This window comes from Furipterus horrens, unplaced genomic scaffold (genome assembly GCF_987537825.1).
Source record: "Furipterus horrens unplaced genomic scaffold, mFurHor1.1.pri manual_scaffold_5, whole genome shotgun sequence".
NCBI classification, from domain to species: domain Eukaryota; kingdom Metazoa; phylum Chordata; class Mammalia; order Chiroptera; family Furipteridae; genus Furipterus; species Furipterus horrens.
In genome coordinates, this window is record NW_028327175.1 from 138,743,110 (window position 1) to 138,770,427 (window position 27,318).

At 34.7% G+C, this 27,318-nt stretch overlaps 1 protein-coding gene across 1 annotated transcript in view; it reads right to left on the reverse strand.

Annotated features, from left to right (window-relative positions):
* The window catches only part of EXOC6 (exocyst complex component 6), a 170,666-nt gene that overhangs the window by 52,366 nt on the left and 90,982 nt on the right, over positions 1–27,318 (reverse strand). Inside the window, exons 18-19 of the mRNA XM_090277960.1 lie at positions 18,365–18,544; positions 1,375–1,516 (exon numbers count right to left, since the gene is read on the reverse strand). Coding sequence (XP_090134086.1) covers positions 1,375–1,516; positions 18,365–18,544 — 322 coding nt within the window. The remainder of the gene's footprint in view (positions 1–1,374; positions 1,517–18,364; positions 18,545–27,318) is intronic.

The window sequence follows — 27,318 nt, forward strand, 5'->3', positions numbered from 1 at the left end:
CTGTAAGATGTTTACATAAGCATAGGACAACTTTTAAAGAACTTTAGGAAGTCACTTTTAAACCATTTGTAGAATGGGATAACAATTACATTGAGCTTATAAACTTGTAAAAAAAAAAGGTTATTTTAGTAAATGTTTTTGTAAATACAAAATAAATATTTGTAAATAATAGTTTTATTTTGAAAAATAAATAAAATAAAAGTTTTCTAATTAAAAAAAATTAGAAATGCTTTTTAGGAAAGGAAAGGAAATCTCCTTTTCCCTAGGGAAAAACCATCTTTTTTTTTTTTTTTTTTTGCTTTGTAGATAAAGATTTCTCTCTCTCTCTCTCTCTCTCTCTCTTTTTTGAAAAAGGTTTTTGAAAACTTTGAATTTATTTTGTTTGTGTGTGTCTGTGTAATAAACAATTGGTTTTGATCAAAGAAGCTACATAATTATTCTTTTTAATATTAATTACGATTTTTCCAAGAAGAATGTCTTATACACAGTGGGAAAATACTTGATATTAGTTTGAAAAATAAATCTGTCACTCCTGCATCAGTTGAAATCTGCTGACATTTAATTTTTAATGTCTTTCACAGAGAATGTATTAGTGAAAAATTTGCCTCAGACAAGTATTTTATAATCCTCGTGCCCTACTGATTTTCAATTTATTAACAAAGGTGCCTGAGTGAATTATCAACCAGGCAGGGATTTTCACCCTTGAATTGGTGTACCATTCATTTGAAAGTACTGCTTAAAAACTGATCTGTATGCTGATGTCTTTGCATTTAGAGTTGAGGGTGATAAAACCCACACCCAGAAGCACATATGACAAGGCTAATAATAACCAAACAGCATATTTAGTCATGAAGCTGACTGGCTCATGTCTATATTAGATTATGGAATCTGCTAACCTCATCACCTGAAGAAAATAAAGTGAAAAACAATGACAAAGATAACATAAAACTTTAGGATATAAAAGAAGCTTCACTTGGAATGCAGGGTCCTAAGATCATCCTTCTAGCAAATATGTAAAAAGTTACTTACAAGCAAAGCAAGAATGACAAACTTAGAATAATTTCATTCATTTATAACAAACACTTGGAGAGTACTGGCAAGGAATGACCAGAAGGAATAAGGGGACAAATGAATCATCTTTTTAATGGTCCCTGTCTGGACTGCCACCTCAGTGCCTCCCTCCGAGGCCCCCAGTGTGAAGCTGAGATAGTTTTCTCTTCCTGGAAGGAAGTTGCTTCTCAGGCTGCTGAAAGCTGAGCTCTATCAGGCCTCTTTCCTTCTTTCTGAACTACCCTACTACATACCCCTCTTCCCCCATGTAATTTAAATATAGACTCCTAGTAACGCATGAGATTTAACCACTAAGATACTTACATTCACATTGTATGACGTCTAAGTTAAATTGCTGAATGGCTCCCATGCTTATCTGTTTTAACTCACTGTCCAGTAACATCTGCATTAAGGATGTTGACAGATGCTGGCAGGCTGACATGCACGCGGTCTGGGCAACTTTTCCCTGTTTAGAACAAATATCCAAACCAAAGGATAAACAAACAAAGAAACAAACATTGAAATGCTTCATAAAGTATCAGAAAAATTATATACTTAGCATTCTTTCATTGCTTTTTTTGGAGTACAATAGTGATTATTAATCTTTCTGTTACTACTTAAGAGTGGCTATGCTTTTTAGCATAGGAATTAAAATTAATACTCTTGTTCACTTGACTGTTTCAGGACATAAATATCATTATAATTCTAATTGCACACAGGAAAATTAAAATACAAGTAAAAAATTATTTCAGATCTCTTGAAATGTCTCAAGTATTTAAAAAAACACATTAAAATATGACATTTATGGCATAAAATAACTGTCATATTGACAGAGCATTTTATTTATATAATGCTCTTTACGCTCTCCTTTATGTAATTAACCAAACCAGAAAATAAGTTAATAAACAGTGTGATTCAAGTTATTATCATTTAAACTGTACCTAAGATTCAAAATATATTTTGTCATAAGCTCTTACTTCTAATTCAAACATTAGTTTGTAACATAGCTTCAATTAGAAAAAAAAAAGAGAAAAAAATGGCTTGCCTACCAATATGACTTCAACTCATCTACAGATCTACATTTAGTTTTTAAAAAGTAAGTTTTAAAATCATTTGATAATTTAGAAATATGTAGTTAGGTAAACTACAAGTACTTGTGAATTTCTTTCATTAAATATATATCTTTAGAAAATAGTTTCTACTATAATAAGCTTCTAAAACACTGCATGAACTTCCACTGATAGCCTTAATTATGGCTATTTTTTCTCAAAAATGATAAAGAAAAATGATAATTTTATATGTTTAGCTTGTAGATTACATAGCTGAGTCATAATACAATATCAGTTTTAGTATACACTGTTTTTTAAAACAGACTTTGTATTTCAACTAGAAGTTTTCCAGTGTAATACCACTCCTAGGATGATGGCTGGCCATCTTCAGTCTACAATGATGTGATTTGAAGATGGACTGACTCTCAAGATAGGATTCAGAGACTATACATATGGTTAGAAATAATGACTTTTGGAAGATGTGCCATGTTTTGCTTCATTGGCATTAACAAATATTTTTCCAGTGATATTTGATCATTATGTTTTCTTCCTACTTATCACAAAGGCCAAGAAAGCTACAAGATCATGAAAAACATCTCCCAAACAAAAATGCTACACTATATTGGTACAAAAATGTTTACACAGAGTTTATGTGTTAGAAAAGAAAAAAACATAAATACGTCTTCATGATATTTACTAAAGCTACATTTTTTCATTAAATTACACATTTAAAGTCAGATGATGAGAAACAAGCAACTTTTATGAATGAGTCTTCAGCACTTAGACACTATGCACAGTGAAAAACTACGTATCTGAAATGGAATGTCAATTTCTCAATCAAAACCTTTAGAGATAAAAGCTGATGCAAACAACATATTTGACAGATGCTGATGAACTGCCAAAAAGGAATGCAACAAACAATGCAAAACCCAGCATGCTTCAAGATCCCCCAAACCCAAGAGGAATTAATCTGGGAGACATGCAGTTCATTCCCCAAGCAAAATAATATCAATATCAATATGAGTAGGAGGGGGGAAAAGCAGAAAAAGAAGAAATCAATGGCATGTGATTTAATTACAATGTAATAGGCTTGAGACCTAATGGAACAACTAGTGCATTTTAGTTTAATGTACTTCTCTATTAAATCAGCTCCATGTCCTACTTATGTTGCCACTATAATATACTAACTACAAAAGCAGATTAATAAATTGCCAAAACAAAATTACTATTAATCATTTCAGAAGCAAATGCACTGTACAATATAAGTGGAATTATTTTTAGTTGATCTTTAAAATGTAACATGAGTTCAGATGCTACAAATGACTATATAGCAAGAGCACTAGAGCCAAAAATAACAGTAAGAGAACAGAGTAACAGGGTATTCCATAAATCTAGTGGAAACAGGTAATGAAAACACAAATACACATGTACCCACATACGTGCACAAACAAATTTAGCTTTTTGTTTAAATCACATATGTCTTAATAAAATTCTAATATTAAATTTCTTTGATTATGCATATTAAATACAGGCTTATTGTTCTCAAAAACAAGTTTAAAATATTTGTAAAATATTTCATATATCTTCAAATGAAATATTCTTTCTTTGCATAGCTCAAAACCGATATCGAGGGTTCAAATTCTTAAAATTTTTAAAAGGTAATACATTATTTTTTAACATGTCTACTTCCTAACTCTAAAATGTACACAAATGTGCTTTTCTTTATGAGCAATCACTTGTTGTTCATCTTGTGTCTCCTCAAATTATTTTTATTGTATTTTTTCCATTACTTAAATTTCATTTAATATTTATTTTTAGATTGAAAATTATAACTTTCCAAATATTTGCACACCCCCAAAAATATCTTTGGCAATTCATTTCTGATGTCTGTAGCCCTTGGTACACTTTAATATAGCCAAAACACCCCTTTCTGAACACTACTATTGCTATTATTGTTGATGCCCTGAATAATATATAATTTTCTAGGACAAAAATAATTTAAGTAGTCTTACAATTATCTTTAAAACTAGACTTTTTCATTAGAGATACTCTGGTTTTTAATATAACAAAGCCAAAACAATTAAATGAAATGGCTGAGGAAACACAGCACATTTAATAAATTTGAAGCACCTAGAAATTTCTGCTGCTCTCATCTGAAAAATTAATTGCAACTATTATTAACATTTTCTTTCCCTTTAACAACACAGAGTTCAATAAGTAAGTAAAAACACCTGCCAAACTTTTAAAGGTAACTACTTTTTACCCAGCTCTAACATTTTGCTGAAAAACAACTTGCAAAAAGAGAACACCCTTAGACAAACTTCTTATATTTCAAAAGAACTTGTAAAAGAGAATCTGCTGACATATTAGATCCTTTTTGCATTACCCAAAAGCTTTTCTTTTAAGAACAATTGTAGTAAAGAGGCATTTGGCTCCTAGGAAATTCCCAAAGGGTCAACCATATGCATCCTTCCATGGCACCTTCACAGTGCTGCTTTCTAGATCCATGTCTCAAAAGCAGCTTTCATCATTTACTTGTGTGTCAGTCAATATGATTTATGGACTGCATTCAACAAAGTCAAAGCATATAGAATGAGAAATATGACTACAATCTGCTAATTTGTTTTGTATTGAGCCACTTAAGAGTCAAAGACCTGATGTCAGACTGAGACCAGCAACACAATTAACCAGTCGGTGACAGATTCATCCATCCTCCCTGCCAGGCTGTGCCAATCAAAGACAGCATGAGGCGACATTTGGTGAAATCAGTAAGAAAACTCATTCTCTAAGTAACCTATGAGAGACCTTGATTGACACTTTTTGAATTTAGTTTGTGGAACACAGCCACTCTTTACCCTATAGTCCCTTGCTGCAAGCTGTGAAATAAGGCTTTTAATGCCAATCACAGGAACAATAAACCACAAACCACCAACCCTCATTTTAAAAGGAATCAAGAAAACACATCTGTTTGTATGTCAAGCCAAATTTCCAAAATAATTTACTAAAGATACTGTTTCCTTTGAAATATCATAAAATGGCATGATAACAAAAATACAACACATTTTATTAGATTATGGCTAAAAACTGTTTTGGTTTCAAAGTTATGTTTTGATAGATCTACTCTAATATAATAGTAGGAGAAATGTAGAATGCTTAAAAACTAATTTGACACACTCAAATTTTCATTTGAAGCTTTCATTTCTGTCTCAACCATTCTCTTATTTCAAAGATCTAATAAAAAAAAAAGGTTTGATTTCAACAGTAATTATTTGAAAGCATTTTTCAATGCTGCTTTCATTCTCTCAAGTACATTTAAGTTAAAAATGTGCTCTTGAAATCACAACCATTCTTTCTGTATTGGTCTACTTTCCTTAATGATCCCAAGAGAGCCCATTTTCCTTTATATCCCTACAAAAGGTCAACTTTGCACAATAAACTACATTTTTATTTAAGTAAAAAGGAATATATAGACCTAGAAATACTCTGCTGCATTTATTATTCTTCAAATTGATAGCAGGTTTTGTTTTAAAAGGTTATGTAATTCTTGCCAGAAAATAGTGGAAAAATGAAATTAAATTGTGGTCAATTTGAAAATTAAATCTAATACTGGTAAGTACATTTATTAATTATGATTCTGTATGGTTATTTAAAGTTGTTATTAATTTTTTAACGTTATTTAACTTAAAGCAGTAAAATATTGCTATAGCATTCAAACTCACTGCCTCTCAGTTTGCTACATAAATATTAGTTATGAGACTGTGAAACAGTCTTTCAGAAGAAAGGAAAGGAAGGAAAGTATTTTAATGAATCAGTCTCCTAAAGAGCCACAATTTATATTCTTTGAAAACAGACTGAAAGAATGAAGACTTTCATCAAATGTGAAATAAACACTAAAATAAGAAATTCTCGATTGAAATATGAAAAGATATGCTTAGTTAAAAAGTAGGCATTTTAATGTAAGAAATCCATTATTCTTATTTCTGTTTTATATAAGAACCGTGAATCTAAAGTTTTACTACATGAAACTACATCTTGCTCTAATGGAAAGAATGTAATTAAATCAAGAAAAAAACATACCTAAAACATTAGTATAAAACATGAAAATTTCCCCAAGATGATTTCAAAAATGCACAAAGTTTCCTCTATCTAGTAAGATAGGTTTTAATCTATTTTTCTGGCTAAATACTTTGCATAACACTGAAATGTATAACACTGAAATGTCTCAGATTCCCAATAATAGAGAATGAATGAGTTATAAGGTTTAAGTATCAAGATGAATTCCTTTAGTGAGTTTTATTAATAACTTTAACACCATCTTGAAGACAGATTTTTGAGATTATGCCAAAAACATTCACAGGCCTATCAAAATATACTTACTCTAACACCCCCAACATTCTCCAAAATACTTCTTTTGCACTTCTATATTCCTCATACTCTCTTTCTGTCCCTAAGTAGCTGTAGCCCCAAAAGAACTGGTTGCCACATCAATTAACTACAATCCCTGCAATAATGAATTCCCATTCTCCCTTCTAAGGTTTTTCTCCTAACAATTCCTAATCATAAGGATATGAGACAGTAATATAAATGCTTCCTCTTGGGACTAACAGACATACACACACAGCTTAAATAGAATGCAATCTCCTTAAAGTTAGGGGAAAAAATTCCCCAAACTGGAAAAACGTGACACCTGTGATATATGACACATTTCTATTTCACTCAAAACTTCCTTATCTCAACCAAAGGACTGAGCAAACTTTGGTGGCCTTTTTCTTTTTTTAAACGGCCTTTTGAACATAGCCTTAGGTGACATGTAATGCCCAGATTTTTAGCTTTCTGCAAGCATCATTGCTGTCATGGCAGACCCATGATACCATCAGCATAATTTTATTAGTAGGCAGAAAGATAATGCAAGGAGAAGCAGAGCAGTATAAGTGTAGAGGAGGTCAAGGTTTTGAAGAAATGCCTCTGCTTCCTAGCTACTTATTGTATCAGAAATCTAGACAAAATGGAGAGAACTGCATGCACTTTTGCCCAGAGCAGCAGGAAGAGGAAGCTAGTCCATGCTGCTTGAGAGCTGACAGAGATTATTCCTAATTCTTTCAATCTACTTGATAATAGCAAACTGGGCAGTCAGGCCTATGTTTAAATAGGGAATTGGTACAAATATTAACAATAACTTCTCTCACTTGATAAATGTAAGAAAAGCCAGGGAAATTAAAGATGAGCTATAATTTTCTGCATGGTGACTGTGTGCTGTGGCCAAGCCACAGAATTAAGAAACCTGCAGCATCCCAGGAACTGTTATTAAAGCAACAGCTTCATGATAGCACAGTCATCCTCATTTCTTTACATAAGCATCCAGCTCAGAGTTATCAAAGCTATGTAATCATTAAAATGTACTATTTCACAACTGCAGCATGACTTAAAATTTGCAAAGAAGTTGCCAGGTTAGATAATATAGGTAGTTTCTACATGATCATTAGTAAAATGGGCGCATGTCACCCAACTGACTGACTATATTAATATATGCAGGTTTGTGGCTGATAAATTATAAGCAGAGCAATATATGTGAATATAGCACAGAGTAGGCCCTTGTCATTCAATAATTTATATTTAGGTTTCAGTCTTTTAAGAAAGACTCTAGAGTCCGGTGGGGTCTCGTGTGGGGAGAGGCACACACACGACTGACATGCTCTGTGCAGTGGGTACGGGGGCAGCGGGGGCGGAGAGTCACTCAGACTGAATGCAAGGTCCTGACCTCCCCATCTCAGAGTGGCGTGGCTGTCCTCTTTTACTTGACATGAATAAAGTAACTCTCGCTAAGGTCTACAGTTCTCAATAATATTTTATAGCATTTTCTGAAAGACATTACATGACACAGCAATATTCTCAAATGTGGGAATTCTCAAAGTTTCTGGGTATAGACATACAGCATGTCAAGGGTTTTCTGAACAGGCGATTTCACTGGGCTAAACTGTAGATTATGAAAATGGGATTGGGGTAGATACAATTAGAGTCACTTTGAGTTGAGCGAGTACCCAGGATGGGATTTTTAAAAAATAAGGGAAATGTTTCAAATGAAGGGAGGATATATTAAAACAAAACAAAACCCATACAAAATGGGAGGGAGAGATTAGGTAAGTTATTGCCTTACCATTTTTTTTTTCTAGAGACAATCTTGCAAATAACATTCAACAATACTCTGAGAGTAAAGGATAAGACCTTACAGCATCTAGGAGGCCTTTGCCAACTGCTCGTCTCTTGCTTCCAAAGAATTGACAGAAGACTTTAGTTCAATATTACTATCTACCACACTGGTTTCCACAAGAGGTAGAAAGATTGAAAACATGTTAGATTTCCTACAATGCCAAAAGTCTCCTGAATGAAAAAAAAAAGGATTAAAATGTTGTTGCCCATCTTCTGAGTTCCTCTCATATATGGAATATTCGTCTGAACCTGCTCCTTTGGTAAGACTTTACAAAGTCCAGTCTATTTTCTTTTTGTATTATAGTACCTTAGGGTAAGTTTTTAAAATAAGTACATATCCGCATCTTGGCCTGTTACATTTTGTTATCTCTACCTGACCTGCAAACAACCTGTAAATACGAATGCACCAAGGCTTGTCCACTTCTCTCAGCTCTCCCCTTACCCTTTTCTATTTCTATTTGCTCTATACAAGGGACGAAAAGAAAAACAGAGGTTCTTTGGCATCACCAAATTGTGGCTTGCACAGGAAACTTGTGACACCAACATCTTTTCTGACCATCTCCTTTCTTTCTCCTCAGGGGATCTGATTTCCTTTTTGCTCTCTATCAGCTCACAATAAAACATAATCCCAACTCAAAACAACCTCGTATCCATATATTTTAGCCCCTTTTCTTCTTCCCATTTAATTTGTGAAAAAATAAGTTTCATCAATTTTTTTTTTCTATTGTGGTACACAGGTTAAAGGGAAGATACCATTTGCATTCCTAGAACTTTACCATTCCTATCTGAAAAAACTCAGATAGCTTTCTAAACATGAATTCTCTGTTGCCATCTGGCAGTACTTCCAGATGGTGCATTTTCATTTGTTTTTAGCACTGAATCTTCCTGTTCAAGATGGTACTTTGCTCATGAAGCCTGCATCAATGATCTTGTCTATTTCATCTATAGCTGTTAAAGTGTCAGGTTATAGGATATTTGTTAAGTGTGTGTATGTATGTATATGTACAAAAATATTGTACATATACATACATTTAGTCTATAGGCTCAGAAGAGTCCATTACAATTATTTCCCTTTATACCTCCCTGATCTGTTACTTACAGGTCAGGTTTCATGGTTCTCTCCTAATCCACTGGCTTCCTACTGAAACACTCATGCTGTTTCCTTCTAAAAGCCATCTATTATTACTTCTTCCAACTATGCCCTGATTAAGAGCAATTCAAAATACTGTTTTCTACAACTTTTGACAGCAGGGAAATATTTAATTATGCTATGCTATATATGCACAGAAGACTTACAACTTATGAAATTAAATTTCGCACCAACATCTGTCATAGCATTTAGCTAATAGAGACATCAACTTTGTAAATATCTAAAAGGACTGAAGTTGTAAGATTCAAGCATATTCATTTTCAACTAAAAAGCAAGATTTTTTTTCTTTTTTCTTTTTTTTTTGCAATTAACCTCTAGCAGTGAAAATCATTTAGGTGTTTTAGTACATTTTTTAAAAAAGCTTATGAAAAAATATAAATTCTGTAATAATGGGCTTTGTTCATTTTTTGTTAGTTTGTCATTAGATAAGCAAGACACCCTGAAGCTTTTGAATAGGGAAATAAGATTAGGACATGTCTTAGAAAGAGTGATCTATCACTGGTATGTAGGTAAGAAGAAACTACTGGAAGAAACTACTTAGAAGACAATTACAATAATCAAAATTGGAACTTCAATAATAGGAGTAAGAACAGAAAGAAGAAGTGCTAGGTGAGGTTGTTTTTTTTTTTTTTTTAGGACAAGAAGAATTTTCAATATCTATGCATTCAGAAAATATTTATGAGTTCTTATTCTGGCCTTCAAGAGCTCATAATTGGGAGTGGAAAGGAAAAACAAACCCAGTAAAAGCAAAATATGATGAAGACACATAAAAAGGTAAAAGCTAAGGCAGTAACAGCCCAGAGTTAAAAAAAAACATTGCACTGGGTCATGAATCACAGTGGGTTATGGACTGGGTTAGATATCTACAAGTGGAGTTTGGGATAAGAAAATTCATTCAAGAGGAACTTTCCAGGACACTCAGTGAGAGGCAAAGGAGCAGGGGCTGGTACCTTTATCTTAAATAGAAGAGAATTAAGACACTGACTAAAGTAGAAAGACCAAAAAAAAAAAAAAAAAAGGAATATAACTATTTTATAATGCATAAAAAACAATAAATAGAATAAATAAAACATAATGTAACAATCAATAGGAGAAAAAGGGGGAAGGAGAGATTGCTACATGTGCTTATCTTTCATAGCATGGAATCACTAGATATTCTCTATTTTTTAAATTAAGACAACCACCAGAAGAAATAAAAATGGGATGAAAAATGGTAGTCTGAGAGAGTGGAACTGGGGTTGGGGAAAGGGCAAGGAGAGAGGCTATTTTGAGCCCCAACTCTTTTGGACAACTTGACTTATTATTATATACATGTAGTACATATATTTATGAAAAAAATGCAAATTGAAATTGCAGTGGTAGCAGATACATTCAGTAGGGAAAGAGACTATGGTCCAAAGTATAAAAACTTTACAAAGGATACTAAATTAGCTCATCAATAAAACACTAATAACCAAAGCAAACAATTAAGTCCAGGAAAAATAACCTAAAAGGAAACATCTAAAAAGAGAAATAACTTAAAAGGAAAAAAATCAATGGGGAAGTAAATACAGAGTTTAAAGGTCAAATAACATTTAGAGCATATTTTCCTGTCTTGAAAGTAGTTTCTTCTATAATATTTTAACTTTATTATTAAATATATACTGATTTATTTCTTGAGTTAATAAAAAACTATTTTTTCTTTAACAATGGATTTTAAAAGCTAAGCTATGTTTAGAGCTGTGTAATAAATGTTTAACAACAACACTCTGGGAAAAGTCTTGATTTGCAAGATTGCTCATTTTCACGGTCTAACTACTCCTGCTGTGGCTACTAATGTGATGTCACTGAATGCATCATTGGGAAGAGATTTGCGCTACAGGCTTTCACAATATTATTTCCCAACGTGATTTTGAGGCCGTTTTGTCTCAGTCGGAAGGCATCTCTAATCTTAGAGTACAGTAGTCCCTCTCTATATCGTGGTTCACTTATCGCGACCTCACTGTATCGCGGGACTTTAAAAAATATTATATTTAATTATTTATCACGGATTTTTCGCTGTAGTGCGGGATTTTGCGATACTGTATATGTATGTTGTTAAAGTTACATAGATTTAAGTGTAGAATAAACGTACGGTTCCTATATCACGGGGGGGTCTAGAACATAATACTTGTGGTAAGTGAGGGAATACTGTAAAAGACATTGGAATGATCATATTAATAGCCTTTCAGGCATTTATTCTGTAAAGTGAGATATACTTTAACCAAAAAAATGATTTTCTTGAAAAATACCCAATTGTATTAACATGTAATTACAGAATCACATGCTAAAGGTAACCTCATTATACCTAAAATCTTTCTTTTTTAACTGTTCATCACCACTTCTATTAATGCAAAAAGTCAAAAGTTAAGCATATCTGAAAGTAAAAGGAGACCATCTTTCTGGGGGAAAAATGTTTTGATATTTAAAATTCAAACAGAAAGCAAATTAGTTTAATACTTCTAGAGTTGTAGTAAATATAAGCACAAAAGAATATTTTATGGCAAAAGATAAAACAATAGAGTTTCTGAGAAGGAAGAAGTATAAGCACACTAATCATTAAAGATCTTCTATTTATTCCTACTAAAAATGATGACCATTTGTTAGTATAAATATTTGGGTAAAATGAGTCCCTTTAGGAAATAAATAATATATGAAGAAATTAAAAACTTGTTATCATTTATATATATACCTTAGTGGTTATAAATCGTCATAATATCTTTATTGAACCAAACACATGATTGGCATTAGTGAAGGAATAAAATGTCAATTGTTCTTTCCAGAAGCAAACGAGTGCTGGGTCTTTAGGCGGTGCATTCACAGTAAAATGTTGCTGAGTTCAATTTGGCAGTCATAAATAATAATTAGATATGTTTGAGCTGCTCAACAATTTCTTCTATTTATATACATATAAGTGGTGAATAAATGTTTAATGCTGTTTTAAATTCTTCTAATTTTAAATTTTTTAGCTAAAATCTTATTTTTAAAAAACCCTAAAGTGTGCTTATAAATTAGGCTTAAGTGTCATAAATGCATAAAAAAGATGACTTGTAGAATACATGCCAAAATGTTAACAGTAGCTATCCTTTGACAAGATAATAATAATTTTTATTTTCCTTTATACTATGTTGTATTTTTTAATTGTCAGGGAAAACTTATTAGAAATAAAACAGGTCATTTACATATTTGAAGTAGTAAAAACTGCTGACTGCAAGAGTACTAATTTAGGGATAAAATAATATTTATTTCTTATGCTAATCAGACTTTAATGGCATTAGCTATAATAGCATCTGACCCTTAGCCACTGTAAGCACTGTACTTAAGCTATAATAATTTCAAATAAATATGCTTTATAATGGTATCTTTCACCATAATTTTTTAAATGGCTGTCTAATGCAAAAGTACGAATCCACAGTTAAATAAAGAGCTAAAATATATGTATAAATACAAGATAAAATTAAAATACATTAAAATGTAACTAATATTATCAAGGACCTTAAACAATAACAGAGGAAGAAGGGAAAAGATGAAACATTTGTTATTAGTATCTATTTTATGCCAAGCACCCTGCCAGGAAACTTTTTCACACACTATTTTAATTCATCCTCTTAGAAAAATGGATTATGCCCATTTTGCAGAAGGTAAGAGGCTCAGAGAGGTTAAGCAATCTGCCAGGATCACACAGTTAGTAAATTACAAATCTAAGGTTTAAACGTAAGTCTCTCTAACTCTAGAGCCCTTCCTATGCACTCCTCACTTCAGTACCGTGGCCCCAAGAACAATAAAAGATAAATGTGTCTAGCTCTAACTGAGTCATGAAAAGACGAGTTCCTTGAAGCAGATAATATATTTAGTAAGGAAGCTTAACATTTTGGGTAATGGGGAAATACCTGTGATTATTATAAATACTGCCTATTCGGTTTGCTGCTAATTCCTGTGGCTGACAGAGAGCCTGGCTTCTCTGCTAGAGCACAGGGAAATGCAGAGAATAGGTAAATTAAAATGGAAGCAGGGAAGCTCTTCACTTCTCTACCCCCTGCATAGGCTTGCACTGGCTGACTCTTAGAGAAGCAGGTGGAGGGAATAAATGATATACCAATTCTCTCACTCATCAATAGAGGTATTGAAAGTGACAAGAGCAGTGATCCTCCAAATCCTACAGATTTCTACTGCTACCACAGTGTAGCTGAAAAGTGAAAATGACAAAGTTCTTTCCCTGGGCTCTGTCAAAACTATTATTACCCACTAACATCTGTTGTTCTCATACCCCGTGAGCAGGGAACAAAATTCTATTGGGTGGATTATAACTTCCCTGGAACCAACGGAACTTTTACTAGGCAATGTGGTCAGTAAATGCACATGATGACTATTTCTGATTGAGAAAATATTATTTTGCAATAATAATAGGGACCAGCAACATCTAAATATGCAATGAAGCAATGTTAAGGCTAGAGTACCCGACAGGTCTCTAGTGCCAAGTAACCTGTCATCTGAGCCAGGCCTTGCAGAACAGGCTATGGCCAGTGGTCACTGTGTTCTTGGGAACTGTGGCCTGCAGTCACGCAGGACCTGAGCCACCACCTGTGCTGAAACAAAGAGGGTCTATGTCACCAGCCATGCACCCGATCACAGAATCATGAGGTTCCCTATGCCTTAGACCAGCAACTAAGGCATAGCTGGCGTCCTGCTGAGAACTAATTACATCCCCATTCCCTCTTCTCCTCTCCCTCAATCATTTCCCAGAAACAAGGACCGTAAGTATCCTGACAGCCATCCCTAATCAGAGGACATTGTTCTTTCTCAAACATCTATACCCTGGACCCTGGAGATGACCAGCAGGGTGACCAACTCCCCTGAGGGACTGCTCCATGCCCTTAAAAATCCCTCTATCCTTTCCCTTGGGGCTGCAGTCCATGCGGGCTCAGCCGCCTGCTTGAACATCCCTCAATAAAGGCTTTGAACTGGTCCACCTAACTCCTCCCTTCTTCTGGGCACAAATCTAACAGTTAAGAGTGGAGATTTTAAACTAAAAGAGTTCTGTGTTAGGTATTTTTTAGGGTTTGGGGTGGGTGAGAGAAGCACCTTTACCACACAGTTTAAGTACTGACCAATACTTAAAACTATTTGAAAAAGTGGTTCTTGGCTTCACAGCCTCCCATTGGCTCTAACTCAAGACATTGTTCCTTAGCACTAACAAAACCAAGGATAGTGCATGGGCCTAAAACTAACCCCATAATTTAACTCCTCATGCCTATAAGTGGGACAACTACTTCTGCTTAAGGTGAATGACTTGGGACTGAATATGATAAATAAACATCTTCTGAAGCTTCTTTGAGGGTTGCAGGAGTCCAGAACTGGCCCCTCTCTCTAAAAAATGAATCATTTTTAGTTTAAAATACTTAAATAAAAGTTGTTGCTTATATAATACCATATGTTGCTTAGAAAAATAATAATTCAATAATATTGCCTCTGTTTTTTGCTTGAAAGAAAACTATCTAGTGGAATATTTTATATAACTTCAGGGTTTCAGAAAATTAATATACTAAGCCTTAACATAATTATCAACTTTTGCTAAGAAGTTTACCATAGTCAATAATTTAATATTTTTGCTCAAGAATTATGCATATAGTGAGAACCATTTTCTCTTTTCTTAACTGTGAACTATAATTTTTATTTGGTCATGCCATATATTTATTGTTGAATTTGATTACATTGCATAAAAATTTATTTCCTTTTTAGAAAAACCCATGTTAGATGCCATAAAAATTCAAAACGGCATATGAAGTCTCATTTAATAAAATGTAAAATATCAGATGAGTGATGTAGTTAGGCCAGGAGTGTGTTTCTTTCAACATCACCAGAGTATGTCCTGTGAGAAAATAGGATTTCCGCCAGATGTCAGCTTCCAAACATTTCTAATATATAACCTCTCTTAATCCTACCATAGTCATGCACAAAATTCCTACCCATTACCTCATGCCAACCTATGAACCAGATATTACAACATAAAAACATGATGTGTGTGTATATTTGTGTACATGTGTGTACATGAGCATGTGTTTATTCCTGATGATGGCTTTGGATAAAGCATGAAGAATTATACTGACAAAATGAATTCAAATTAATTCAACAGTTATTTAATGCATACTATATGAGGAGCATTTTAGAAATGTTGATATAAAAATTAAATATTTATAAAGGTTCTCCCTTTTTAACACAAGGACAGCAGTCATGAATATAATAACATCCTTTGGCAAGCTTCTCAAAGTTCTTTGGCACAGATCCACCATTATAATCTCTTTTAAGATATTCTTCTTTTTACTTTTTTAGTAAGACCTTCCTTAAACTATTCTAATCAGCCCCTGGAAAAACTCCTGATAGGCAAAGATTAAAAGATGAGGAGCGAGCAGCCCCAGGACTTCCGGCCAAGATGGAGGCTTAGACGGACACGCTAAGTCTCCCTCTACAACTAGAGAGGAATACAACTACTTCAAAACAAAGGATAACTAGAAATTCCAGAAAATAAAACTACACGGAAGCCCAACATATGAAGTTATAAACCAGCGGTGCCATTCGGGCAGGTAAGAGTTAAAGAGGGCAAAGCTGTTTGCGGAGCGGCGGGAGGGCGAAAAATCCCGGCGGCAGTCAAGCCCCTGGCAGTGCGCAGACCCCAGCGCTGGGGAGAGCGGCCACCGCATCGCCTTGAACAGTGAGGCCCAGGGGGGCGGGAGGACGGATCCCAGTCTCCTAGCTGAATAACTGTGTGAATCCATCTTGGACCCCCGCCCCCAAAGAAAGAAAGCACCACAGGGCTGCGAAATAGGTCGCAGACGGGCGCCGGTCGCTGACTTGTGACGCCAAACGGCACCGGTCGCTGGGTCATTACGAGTACACAGGCACTGCCCCCGACAGCCGGCCCAAGAAAACAAAACGCATCTGTCAAAATGTGGCAGACAACTATAGAAATCCCGGTGACACAACTCACCAGGCAGCAGATAGAGAACCTGACAGATGAACAGATAAGAAACCTGTCAGAGGCTCAGTTCTGGGCCATTGTTATCAGGTGGCTTACAGAATTCACAAAAGAGCAGGAAAAAGATAAGAAAGAAGCGAAAAACTTTCATAACGAAAGGAACAAAACCGCATACGAGACAGATGGTGAGGAAAAAAAATCCAGAGTTCATTTCAACAAACTGGAATATGGAGAAGGAACAAGCAGTCAACCAATGCAGCGAGAGGAAATGGGAAGCAACAATGAGAGGATCAGAAACCTCTGGGACAGCTATAAAAGGCCCAACATAAGAATCATTGGTTTGCCAGAGAATGAGGAAGATGAACTAGAACTTGAAAAATTGAGTGAAAATATAATAAAGGAGAACTTCCCAGACTTGGGGAAGGGAATAGACTTGCAGGTCCAGGAAGCAAGGAGAGTTCCCAAGAGACTGGACCCAGGGAGAACCACTCCAAGACACATTATAATCAAAATGTCAAAAATTAAAGATAAAGAGAGAATCTTAAAAGCAGCAAGAGAGAAGAAAAGAATTATGTACAAAGGGGTCCCAATTAGACTATCAGCAGACTTCTCAAGGGAAACCCTACAGGCAAGAAGGGACTGGCAAGAAATATTCAAAGTAATGAAAATCCAAAACCTACAACCACGAATACTCTATCCAGCGAAATTGTCATTCAGAATAGAAGGACAGAGAAAGTGTTTCCAGGACAAAATAAAACTGAAAGAGTTCATTAGATCCAAACCACTGTTATATGAGATGTTAAAGGGACTGGTTTAAAAAACAGAAGCTAAGGAGATGAAACAAAGGCAAACTAAATAGGCAACGAGAGTGGAAAAGGAACTGTGGGTACGGGAAGCATATTGGGGGGAGGTCAACAGGGAGGGGGAATGGGGAAAGGGAGGGAGATGATATAGGAATTGGGGATCAAGGTAGGAGGGAATGGAATAGACGGAGAGAGGTTGGGAGGAACTGTATGCACAACTAATGGATATAATCTAAAAGGGGGGGACAACTGGAGGGAGGGGGGCCACCGGGTGGAGGGGAGTAGAGGGAAGGGAAATTGGCACAAATGTAATATTTTAATCAATAAAACACATTAAATCTGAAAAAAAAAAAAAAGATGAGGAGCATAACTTTAGTTTTTGCTTTTAAAAAAAAGTAAATGGTTGGAAGCAATTAGGCAGGCTTCAAATTAAATTTTATTTTTGTGTTCAGATCTATCTTGAGATAAAAAGGTCAATAAATCTTTTTTCTATTTTATTTGTACAAAAACTACTCCATTCACATCTTAACAATAGTTCTACTATTTCTGAATATATCTAAAGAGAGCATGTTCATTCCACCACAATCTCTTCGGTCTTTGCATGCCTTATCTGAAGAAGCCAATGTTTCAGTTTATTCACATTTAAATGTCTCTCTATACGTTTTCTGGGGGTAATGTTTCATCAATAGATTGTTCAAGATATAGATACACTATGACTATGTATCAAGATAGAGCAATGCTGTTTTAATCTCTGGTCTAAAAATATCCAATAATTTCTTTACCTTTTCTGACTAGAAAAGCCATGTTGATTTTTATAAAAATTACTCCTATTACAGTTTATTTCTATTTAAGTCTACACTGTCAATTTCACAGTTTTATTCTGGTTTTGATGAGAAGAGAATTGTAGATATTGCAGTTAAAAGTAAAAAAAAAATTTTAAACTTTAAACAATTGGGTAAGTTAGGATTCTTCACAAACTGATTTATAATAATGAAAAGGAAATATATTCAAGCTAGGAAGTTGGCTTAACCAAGTAAACCTCAAACTAAAATTGAATTCTAAAAGACACTTTAGTAAGGAAAATTATAATTTTTTGAAAAACTTTTATACTTACAGGCAAATGAGTAAACACCTGAAAGATGCTTCTCAAAAAATTAATAAGATCCATCAAATAACCACTAGCTCTTCCATCTGGCTCAGACATTGTCCAGTCATAATCAGCAAGCTGAATGAATTCATCAATTTTTTGATTCAGTTTGGTATATATTTCTCCTTCTGCCGCATGTCGGGCATCCTAAAAGAGGACAAAATAACAACAAACAGTAAGGAACAGTTACAGAAGCAGAAAATAAAACAAGTTTTCTTAAAATTCTACATTTTGTTTTATGTTTTTCTTTGGTCTAATATTTCAGTCATTTACTCAAAGTCCAAGAAAACTGCTTTTTGGCTGGCAGCACTCTCTGTTTTTTGCCAACCTCACTATCACCTTTTCTTGTCTCTTTTTAAAATTATTAATTAATTTGTTTGTTTATTTATTTTTTAGAGAGAGGGTAAAGGAGAAAGACAGGGAGAGAAACATCACTGTGTGGTTGCCTCTCACTTGTGCCCCCAACTGGGGACCTGACGTGCAACCTAGTCATGTGCCCTGACTGGGAATCGAACCAGCGACATTTGGCTCGCAGGCTGACTTTTTTTGTCTTTATGTGGTAAGATAATTATGACTTATTAACTCTGAATTGTTCTCACAGTGCTAAGAAGAATATTAAGAGAAAAAGAAGCAGAAAACCAGAAGTTGTCAAGAATGCAGAAGACCACCCCAATCCATTGAGAGAAATTAAATTGAACTATAACAGAAGAAATAAAATAGTTACTAGTGTTCTGAGTTGAAGAGACAAAAGAAAAAGAAAGAAAAAGTTAACTTCCCAGAGAAAGAAAAAAGAAATAAAGGAAGTGATGCAAAAATAGCAGAGTAAGGATCTCCAAACACTCCTCCATAAAAGAAACAAGAAAACTAGCAAAAATTGTCAATGTCAATTTTGGCAGAAGTCTGGATATTAACTCAAAACGTGTAGCAATTCAGGCAGCATATTTTTAAAAATAGCTGAATCTTGGTGAGATAGCCAGCTTTGCGGTATTTTACTATGCCTTGTTTCTATTCTCCCTCCCCTGCTCCAGCTCTTCAGTGCCCTTAAAAATCACACCCCACCACTGTGGTGAAAACCGTCAGCCTGCCAACGATCAAAGGGGATAGACTGGGTTGGACCTCCTTCAAAGCATTATCCCTAGACAATTATCATTATTTTTGATTTACCTGTGGTTCCCTGGAACACACTACTTTCAGGGATGTCTTTATACAAACTAAAGTGGGGCCTGTCCAATGCAAAAAGCCTAGTCCCTGGGGACATTTATTGACAACAATTAGAAGCAAGTGTTTAAATCACAAATGCCTTAAGCAGTGGATAACAGGACACACAATAGGCTAACCAAAAAGCTTAAAAGGAAAGTCTGAGGAATGAGATCAATAGATAGATGGCTCTGAAAAGTCCTGACATACTCCTGGGAATCTAGAAGGCTATGTACATGTAGAAGCTTATGTAGGGCTGTGCACACACTCAGGAAAAACCTGAGAAGGCTCTAAGTTCTCATCGCTGACCATGAAGTTCTTTGCAAGCAGGAAGTGAACGCTAAAGCAGAGTTGTCAAATGTCTGAGTGTTAAAGCATACCCCAATACACAAAGAATCCTTCAGCAAAGACTAGGAGACTTATTGGTCTCAGGCTTTTAAGGAATTTTAAATGATTGTGTCCAATCATTAGCTGGCCACTAAGCTAAAGAAGAAGAGACTTCTGTGGCTACTTTATACAATCAATTCAAAAAAGCCACAAAACAAACACCAGTAAAAAAATAAGAAATCTCAAAGAGAGAAGAGAAAGCGATTTTCAGAGTTGCCACATATTATTTTAAATGTCTGGTTTTCAAAAAATTTATAACACAAAGAAACAAGAAAGCATCACCTATAACAGAAAAATAAGCAATCAATAGAAATTGTCCCAAGGAAGTGTAGACATCAGATTTACATGACAAAGACTTTAAATCAGCTTTTAAAATAGGTACAAAGAACTAAAGAAAACAACATCTAAAGAATTAGAATATAAAAACAATGCCTCACAAAATATATAATGTAAATAAAGAGAAATTATGTAAAAAGAAAGAAGTCCTGCAGTTGCAAAGTACAATAAATGAAATGAAAAAAATCACTAACGGGGCTCAAAAACAGATTTGAGCAGGCAAAGATCTGATCAACAATATAAACCAACTAAACCTAACAGACATCTGCAGAACACCCTTCTCAACAACAGGAAACCATGAATTATTCTTAAGTGAACATGGGACACTATCCAGAATGGAGCATATTAGGCTTCAAAACAAGCCTTTAAAAGACTGAAATCATACAAAGTATATTCTCCAACCATAATGGAATGAAATTAGAAATGAATAGTAGTAAGACATTTGGAAAATTGACAAATAAGTAGAAATTAAACAATAGACTCCAATAAATAACCAATGGGTCAAAGAAGAAATTATGATAGAAATTAGAAAATGTTCTGCGATAAATAACAAAAACACAATATCAAAACTTATGGGATGTAAAGCTACGCATGCCTATATTATAAAAGAAGAAAGATCTCAATTCAATAGCTTAAACTTCCACTTGAAAAAACTAGAAAAAGAAGAAATGATAGTTGTGGATACTCAAGATAGCAGCACTCTTGATAGAATGGCATGAGGTGTTGAAGAAGGCTAGGCACTGTAGCCTTTGGAATCAAGGCAAAAGATCCCATGACTATGCTTTTATTTTAATGGATCACAGACTTGGAGAGGGAGCATCCTGAAAGTTAAAACTAGAACAATCTGCCTTTATCTCAGGTTTTTTGGACTATACAAGCTCCTGGAACTCTTTGTACCACCTTAAGGAGCGTAGACAACTTGCCACTCTGGCCAGTAGAGCTTGAAAACTAGATTTAATTTCATGGGAATTGAGAGGAGAGGTGGCAATGTGATATTTCTGACAAAACTATCATAATACCCATTTAGATTCTTACCTTGACTAAAAAGAGACCTAAGTATCACTCACCATTATTAGTCACATATTTCAATACAACTTAACCTAATGTATAATTTATACCATATCTATAAATAAGAGCACTATAAAGACACTGAGATGAGTAAGACAGCTCCCATCCTCAAGGATCTCACAGTCCAGGGAGAGATACAATGTAACAAAACAAGACTAGAGCTATATTCAAGGTTTAACAAAGCATCCTGAGTAAACAAAGGAGGGCATAATTACTACTTATTTGATAAAAAAAAATAGCTTTGTGGAAGCCTGAGTTATAACTTTAAAAACATAATCAGGAATGCTTACTTAGGTATTTTGGTTTGTGTGCCTTAAGAAATTTTCAAAAGAAGAGTGTAAGATAAGGTAAACATGATCAATCAAAACGCTGTATACCATTTTCACACTCAATGGTATTTTTGGCTCCCTCTCCAATTTCCACAATGTCTAACTACTTACTACTCACAACCACACTGGGTTGAAGAAAACCAACTACTGCTACCATCTGTCGATTTGCATGCCTGGCTTCACAGTAGGATTGAAACAGGAATTCCAAGAAAGATTTTTCTTCTCTCCCCACTCAGAGATCTAACACAAATATGACACAGATAATAAAAACTTTCAATAGTGTCTCTCCTCAACTACAGAAGTAAACACAACTTTAGATAGAAAAAGGAATTTAAGGTAAGTTAGTATTAACCGAAATGTAATGAAGGAATAAAAATGGCGGTAGAAAATGAGTTCTAACTCACAGTCACTTATAAGCAACTTAAGTTATTAGTGTTTCTCTACTAAAAATGCACATCTCCTCAGAAAAATCTTAAGATTAAGAAGCTTATTATTAGTGTTTATCAATCACTTATGAGCCAATATAAATTCGGCACTCTGAGAAACATAATAGGTACAAAACACCCACTAAAATGTAAGCACCATTAAGGCAGGAAGTTTATTTTTGTTTTTGTTGAATGATTTATCTCTAGCACCTAGAACAGTGTTTCCAAAGAAGTAGGGAGTAGATGAATACTTGTGAGAAAATATTTTTAAATAACTACTGTCTTGAAAAAGTTTATAATCTGGTTGGGATAGAAAAGTGCCACAAATAAAGTAATCACAGAATGAATAATTATTAACAAATCGGTACTGACTACATGTATAGTAAATGTGTAGCAAAAAGAGATGATGTGGGCTAGAAAGAAGCTTTATGTTACTTGCTGTTCCAGTTACCACTGTTGAGTAACAAACCCTCAAATCTTAGTGGTTTAAAATAATAAGCATTCTATTATGATCACAGGTTCCACTGGTTAGGAATACAGACAGGGAACGGTGGGGTGACTTTGTCCCATTATAACTGAACCTCAGCTGGGACAACCTGAAGGCTGGAAATAAGACTCAACAGCTGGGTATTAAAATCATGTGAAGGTTTCTTCACTTATATGTCTGGCAACTGGGATGGGTAGCCTCTCCATGTGGCTTGGTTTGCTCACAGCATGGTGGTTCCACAGTACCTGGACTTCTTACATGGCAGCTCAGGTCCCTAAGCATGTATGTTCCATGGTTGCAGTAAGGTGATATCACTTACATGCCAATTTATCAATGAAATATAAAAATGTTTATTTACCACTTTGTATTTTGCCCCAGCGTTCATCATCAGTTCTCTCTTTCATGTATCACTACCTTTATTGAAGCTAAGCAGATGAATACAGGTCTTATAGTAAAGAAGCGAGACTGCAATTCCAGAAGGCAGCCAGATAAGGTAGGCCTAGGCTCGGAACGGAATAATCACTCCTTAATACTCAACCCACTTCCCTTCTATCACAGGCAAAGAAAATCTGCAGTCTGATTGCTCCTATCCTATTCATTCCTTATTTGCACTAGGGCTCTTATACATGATTTCTCTTGTTTTTCTGGGATGCCTTTAACATAGGCAGGAGGGAGAAGAAATGACTAACAAAATTTTAAGAACCAGTACCAAGAGACTTCTCTCCTCCAAACTCACAGTTAAAGTACTTGGTGAAATTTTAGCTATTTAAAAAAATAACTATCCTTTTAAGATCCTAATTTAAATTCACTTTTAAAATCAATGGTATATTTCCTAATTCCCCTTTTTACTACATAGAATTTGGTTAAAATTAAATAAAGATGTTATTTCAGATTTTCCTGGATTTTTAAAAGCAATATGGAATAATTAAAACATTAACCAAAAGGTGAGACAGGGAGGACCAAATATCTTCAAATTTTGAAGTGATGGGGAAAAACAAACAACTATTTATCTGAAGGAAGAAAAATTATAGATGATGATGGAATCATTCACATTACAATCAAGTGAAATCATTATAATTATATGCTTTCTGGGTAAAGTGATTCAAAGGGCACTAATTTTCTGCAAAGGAACTAAGCAAAAAATAAAGGAAAATAAAATATTTTTTTGTTATTATCTAGAACTTTGCTGATTAATCTACTACTTTTCTGAGGTGACAACAGGAGCAAGTTTCACTTTTCCCATAAACTATCCAGATTAAGATAACTTTTCACATGCTTAATTAAAACCTTTTCTGAAGGGGGTGTACTTTATATTTTTCAAAGTTTATCCATGCTCCCCACTGGCAATAACAGTAAACAAAAATCTCTGCGAGTCAGACAGCAGTTCAGACAGCAGCTCTAGGCAGGAACATGTTTTAAATTCAACATTTGAAAGGACTTTGCTAAGGACTAAAGATTCTGCTTATTTTATAATCCCAGCAAATATAATCATGAGGAAACATAGTGCATGAACTCACTACATTCTATTTTCAAAGAAACAGGAGCAAGTAAAGAAAGACAGAAAATGTTCTCTTTATAACCTTTCCTATACTCATACACAGGGACACTGAATTATTTGCTAATACATTTCTAAAATAGATCACTAATTGAATTTAGAGACTGTTAAGAAATTAGTTTGGACTTCCTGAGAAGTTCTACTACAGTTGAAACCAAATACTTACAATACTATGACCGCACCAGAAAGTCAGGAATATAACAGCTAAGTCCTAAATTAAATTTTTAAAGATTTCACTTATGAGCAAAGCAATAAATTCGTCCTTTGCTTGTTTAAAAAAATAAAATAAATAAAATAAAAAACAGTGCCCCCTGGAGGCAGAACTGTATCAGTAGTTTCTCAATCACAGGTGTGCTACAGGACCACCTCAGGAACTTTTCAAAACATACACATGCACAAACTTCACCCTAAACTTCCTAGACCATAAGATTGTGTGTTTTAAATATAAGTTAAATAGTAATAGCTAAACATTTTAGTAAACATCGATGATTTATTGTCTATCACTCATTCTGCCTTCTTGGAACAGTCCCCAAACATTTTGGAAAATTACTCTGCCCCCATTCACATCCCTATTTGGTTTGGATAGAAGTGAACCTATATTTAGCTTCAAGGATGGCTAGTGATGAAGTCAAATTAGCAATTATCATTCTCTCACCCACAGGGAATTCCTTAGCGGCTAGTGGAGATACAGACTACCTCTTCTTTCCAATGATAGGGCTTGAGGACGTGAGGTTTGGAATTGTGACAGGGAAACTACTTTGCTACCAGAATGAGAGAGCCTACAGCTGCAGGACACTGTGTACAATCTAAAGATGAGGCCAAGACTGTACAAAGCAGAGTTGAAAGATGGAGAGACTCTGGAGTCCTTGTTGGTATCTTCTGAGCAGCTGGCTTCAGCCTCACATGAAATCTGATGTATTCTTGGAATTTCCACTCACACTGGATAATGACTTTCCTGTATTGTTTAAGACAGTTTGAGCTGGCTTTTCTGCCAATTCTTGTCAATTTTCTGTTAATAGCTCTAATAAAATTATCTTATTTGAAACATTTTATTGAACATTCTAGAAAAAAAGGCTACATTTAATACACTTGAAGCAAGGGGAATACTTCGATATTTTTCTGAGCCCTACAAATCCAACCAGGAGATGAAGTTGGAACTACCAAAACTAAAGTATACTGTCTAGTTAATTTCTCCCTGCTCTAATTCAAGAAATGATGTTCTGATAATCTATTATCTTATTTTAGAAATTTCTAAATGTTAGTAGCACACAGCACCCAACCCATTAGCCAATGTCACTATTGATACTATAGAAAAAGGGGGAAAAGGTAGGTAAGACTAAACATCAAAATCTAGTAATTAGTTATGATGGAGAAAGGGGTGTGACAGGAGCAGTTAAAAAGAAATAGATGAAAGATAACTCCAGATTTTCCAGAAAAGGAGGTCAAAAAATGGGGATTATAGTAGTCCCTCATTATCCCATCCCTTCCCTTCCCTCCCCTCCCTTCTCTTTTCTCCTCCCCCTCCCCCTTCTTCCTCTCCCTTCTTCTTCTCCACCCCTCTCCCCACCTCTCTGCCATATGAGGACAATGTGAGACGGTAGCCATCTGTAAGCCAGGAAGAGAGTGCTGACCAGAATCCCACCATGCTGATACCCTGATCTCAAACTCCCGGCCTCCAGAACTGTGAGAACATTAATTTTTGTTGTTTAAGCCATCCAGTTTATGGTCTATTTCTTAATGACAGTCTGAGTTGACTAAATACACTGGTAAATAAGAATGCTATTGACTTTGGTATATTAACCTTGTATTTTGAAACCCTGCTATAGTTGCTAATTAGTTCCAGGAGTTTTTTTTTAATTATTATTCTTTTGGATTTTCTAATAATCATGTCATCTGCAAACAAAGATGGTTTTATTTCCCTCTTCTCAATCAGTGTAAGTTTTATTTCCTTTTCTTGTCTTATTGTATTAACACTTCCAGTATGATGTTAAAAATAAATAGTGAGAAGGGATATCCTTGCCTTGTTCCTGATCTTAGTTGGAAAGCTTCAAATTTCTCACCATTAAGTATGATGCTAGTTGTAGGTGTTTTGCAGATATTCTTTATCAAGATGAGGAAGCTCCCCTATATGCCTAGTTTACTGAGAGTTATCATGAAAGGGTATTGAATTTTGTCAAATGTTTTTTCTGTATTTGATATGATAATGTGAATTTTTTTCATTAGTTTGGTGACATGATGGATTATGTTAACTAATTTTTAAATGTTGAATCAGTCTTGCATCCCTAGGATAAATCCTACCTGGTTATAATATATAATTATTTTTATAAATTGTTGGATTCAATCTGATGATACTGTTGAGGATTTTCACACCTATGTTCATGAGAAATATTGGTCTATAGTTTTCTAGTCTTTGCTTTTAGTTTTAGGGTAATGCTGGCCTCATAGAATGAATTCAGCAGTACTCCTCTGCTTCTATCTGAAAGAGACTGTAGAGAATTGTATAATTTCTTCTTTAAATGTTTGGTAATCATCTCTAATGAACCCATCTGGGTCTGGTGCTTTCAGTTTTGAAATATTATTAATTATTGATTCAGTTTCTTTCATAGATATAGGTCTATTCACACTGTCTATTTCTTCTTTTTGTCTTTCAAGCAATTGGTTTATATCATCTAGGTTATCAGATTTACTGGCATAGTTAGTAATTATACTCCTTTATTATATTTTTCTTCCTTCATCCACACGTTAATTAGAAGTGTGTTGCTTAATCAACAAGGATTTTGGGATTTTCCAGCTATCTTTCTGTCACTGATTTCTTGTTTAGTTCCACTGTAGTCTGATGGCACACACTGTATGATTTCTATTCTTTTAATTAAATTGTTAATGTGTGTTTCATGACCCAGAACGTGTTCCAGCTTGGTGAATGTTCCGTGTGAGTTTCAGACAAATGCTGATTACATCCAATTGATTGAAGGTCTTATTGAGTTCAGCTGTCTGCTGGATCTGTCCATTTCTGATAAAGGGGTGTAGTCTCCAACTACAACAGTGGGTTCATCTCTTTAAAGTTCTATCAGTTTTTGCTTCACGTATTTTGACTCTCTGTTGTCAGGCACATGCACTTTAAGAACTGTTACATCTTC